This window comes from Aotus nancymaae, unplaced genomic scaffold, assembly GCF_030222135.1.
Source record: "Aotus nancymaae isolate 86718 unplaced genomic scaffold, 86718_ANA_hifiasm-v0.15.2.pri h1tg000077l, whole genome shotgun sequence".
Lineage (NCBI taxonomy): Eukaryota > Metazoa > Chordata > Mammalia > Primates > Aotidae > Aotus > Aotus nancymaae.
The window spans coordinates 294,398-296,103 of NW_026988492.1; the positions used below are offsets into that span (position 1 = coordinate 294,398).

The 1,706-nt window shown below is 44.3% G+C and overlaps 1 protein-coding gene across 1 annotated transcript; it reads right to left on the bottom strand.

The window, feature by feature from the left end:
- Window positions 1–690: 690 nt before the first annotated feature.
- Window positions 691–1,359, bottom strand: LOC105712570 (securin-like). The gene has a single exon (XM_064368438.1). It carries the CDS (start codon window positions 1,342–1,344, stop codon window positions 736–738), a length of 609 nt encoding a protein of 202 aa, XP_064224508.1. The 5' UTR covers window positions 1,345–1,359; the 3' UTR covers window positions 691–735.
- Between the last annotated feature and the right edge of the window lie 347 nt (window positions 1,360–1,706).

A 1,706-nucleotide genomic window follows, 5' to 3' on the forward strand; every position in this document is an offset into this window, starting at 1 on the left:
GTCCATCAATGATAGACTGGATAAAGAAAACGTGACATATATACACCATGGAATACTATGCAGCCATATAAAAGGATGAGTTCATGTCCTTTGCAGGGACGTGGATGAAGCTGGAAACCATCATTCTCAGCAAACTAACTCAGGAACAGAAAACCACACGCCACATGTTCTCACTCATAAGTGGGAGTTGAACAATGAGAACACATGGCCACAGGGAGGGGGGCATCACATACGGAGCCTGTTGAGGGGTAAGGGCTAGGGGAGGGAGAGCATTAGGACAAATACGTAATGTAGATGACAGGTTTATGAGTGCAGCAAACCACCATGGCTCATGTATACCTATGTAACAAACAAATCTGCATGATCTGCACATGTACCCAAGAACTTAAAGTATAATAAAAAATGTGTCGTATCCCACAATTCTGCAGGGATGGTTACATCTCTATTTATTCAAAGTATTAGTATTTAATAAACCTACGCAACCCACATGTGTCTCATAAAGTAGCATAAAGAGTACTTACGAGTCAGCAAGCCACAGGGCTGCCTTTGTTGAGCTGCATCAGGTATTTTCCCTTTTTTGTTGTTTAAGCTTATTTTCTTGCAAAGTTGTACTAAGAAATTATGTTTCTGCAAAGTTCTAAAATTACAGTCCCTCTTTGGTGATGGATGTTTTCTTTTTTTTTTTGTCCCGAATGCTTTATTAATACAAATACAAACTCTAAAGCACTAAGGAATTTAAGTATCTATGTCACAGCAAACAGGTGGCAATTCAACATCCAGGGTCGACAGAATGCTTGAAGGAGACTGCAACAGATTGGGCTCCCATGGTGGAGAGGGCATCTTCACAGGTGAAGGAGGGCCCAGCTGAAACGGCTTTCCAAGCTCTCTCTCCTCGTCGAGGATCATAAGGGGCACTCCGCTCAAGGGTAGGTGCGCAATCTGGTGCTCTTCGGGCCGGTCAAAACTCTCAAAGTCTAGAGGATTGAAGGGAAAAAAATTCTCTATTTCTGGATAGGCATCATCTGAGGCAGGAACAGAGCTTTTTGCTTTAACGGTCTTCCCAGCCATCTTTTTGGCAGAAAAGCTTGGCTGTTTTTGATTGAGGGGTCCATTGGTCTTTACCGACTTTTCTGTAGCTCTGTTGACAGTTCCCGAAGCCTTTCTGGTAGCTTTAGGTAAGGCTGGTGGGGCAGGGAACGTTTTGCCAAAACGTGGTGTTGAAACCTGAGATCTCCCATCTAAGGCTTTGACTGAAGGTCCAGACCCCAGCTTCAGCCCATCCTTAGCCGCCACACGGGTGCCTGTTTCTCCATTTTCCTTATTGACGTACATCAGAGTAGCCATTCTGGATGATTGCCTCTCTCAACAGCCCCCTTCCTCCGAGATCGCGGTGACGGATGTTCTCTAAATACTTCGCGGTGTGCTGACGCTGTCAACTTTCCCTCCTCCTCCAGATGCAGGTCCGTGTTCTGGCCCCGTCCAATGGGGGAGCCCCTCAGGTCGGGACTTTCTGTGGCCATATATAAAGGACAGTGTTTCACCAAATTAGTTCTTTTTGCACTGGGGAATTGGGCAAGTTTTAATATTTTAATTTGTAACTTAAACATTTGTGTAGCATGTTTTTGTTTCTATTATCTTACTTAAATCTTCCCATCGCAACTTTACAACTTGCACTTTCCAGTTGAGGAAATTCCAGTTTTACAGGT

Bases quoted from the DNA above. Each gene is read 5' to 3' on its own strand.
- LOC105712570 (XM_064368438.1), bottom strand. From the start codon at position 1,344: ATGGCTACTCTGATGTACGTCAATAAGGAAAATGGAGAAACAGGCACC.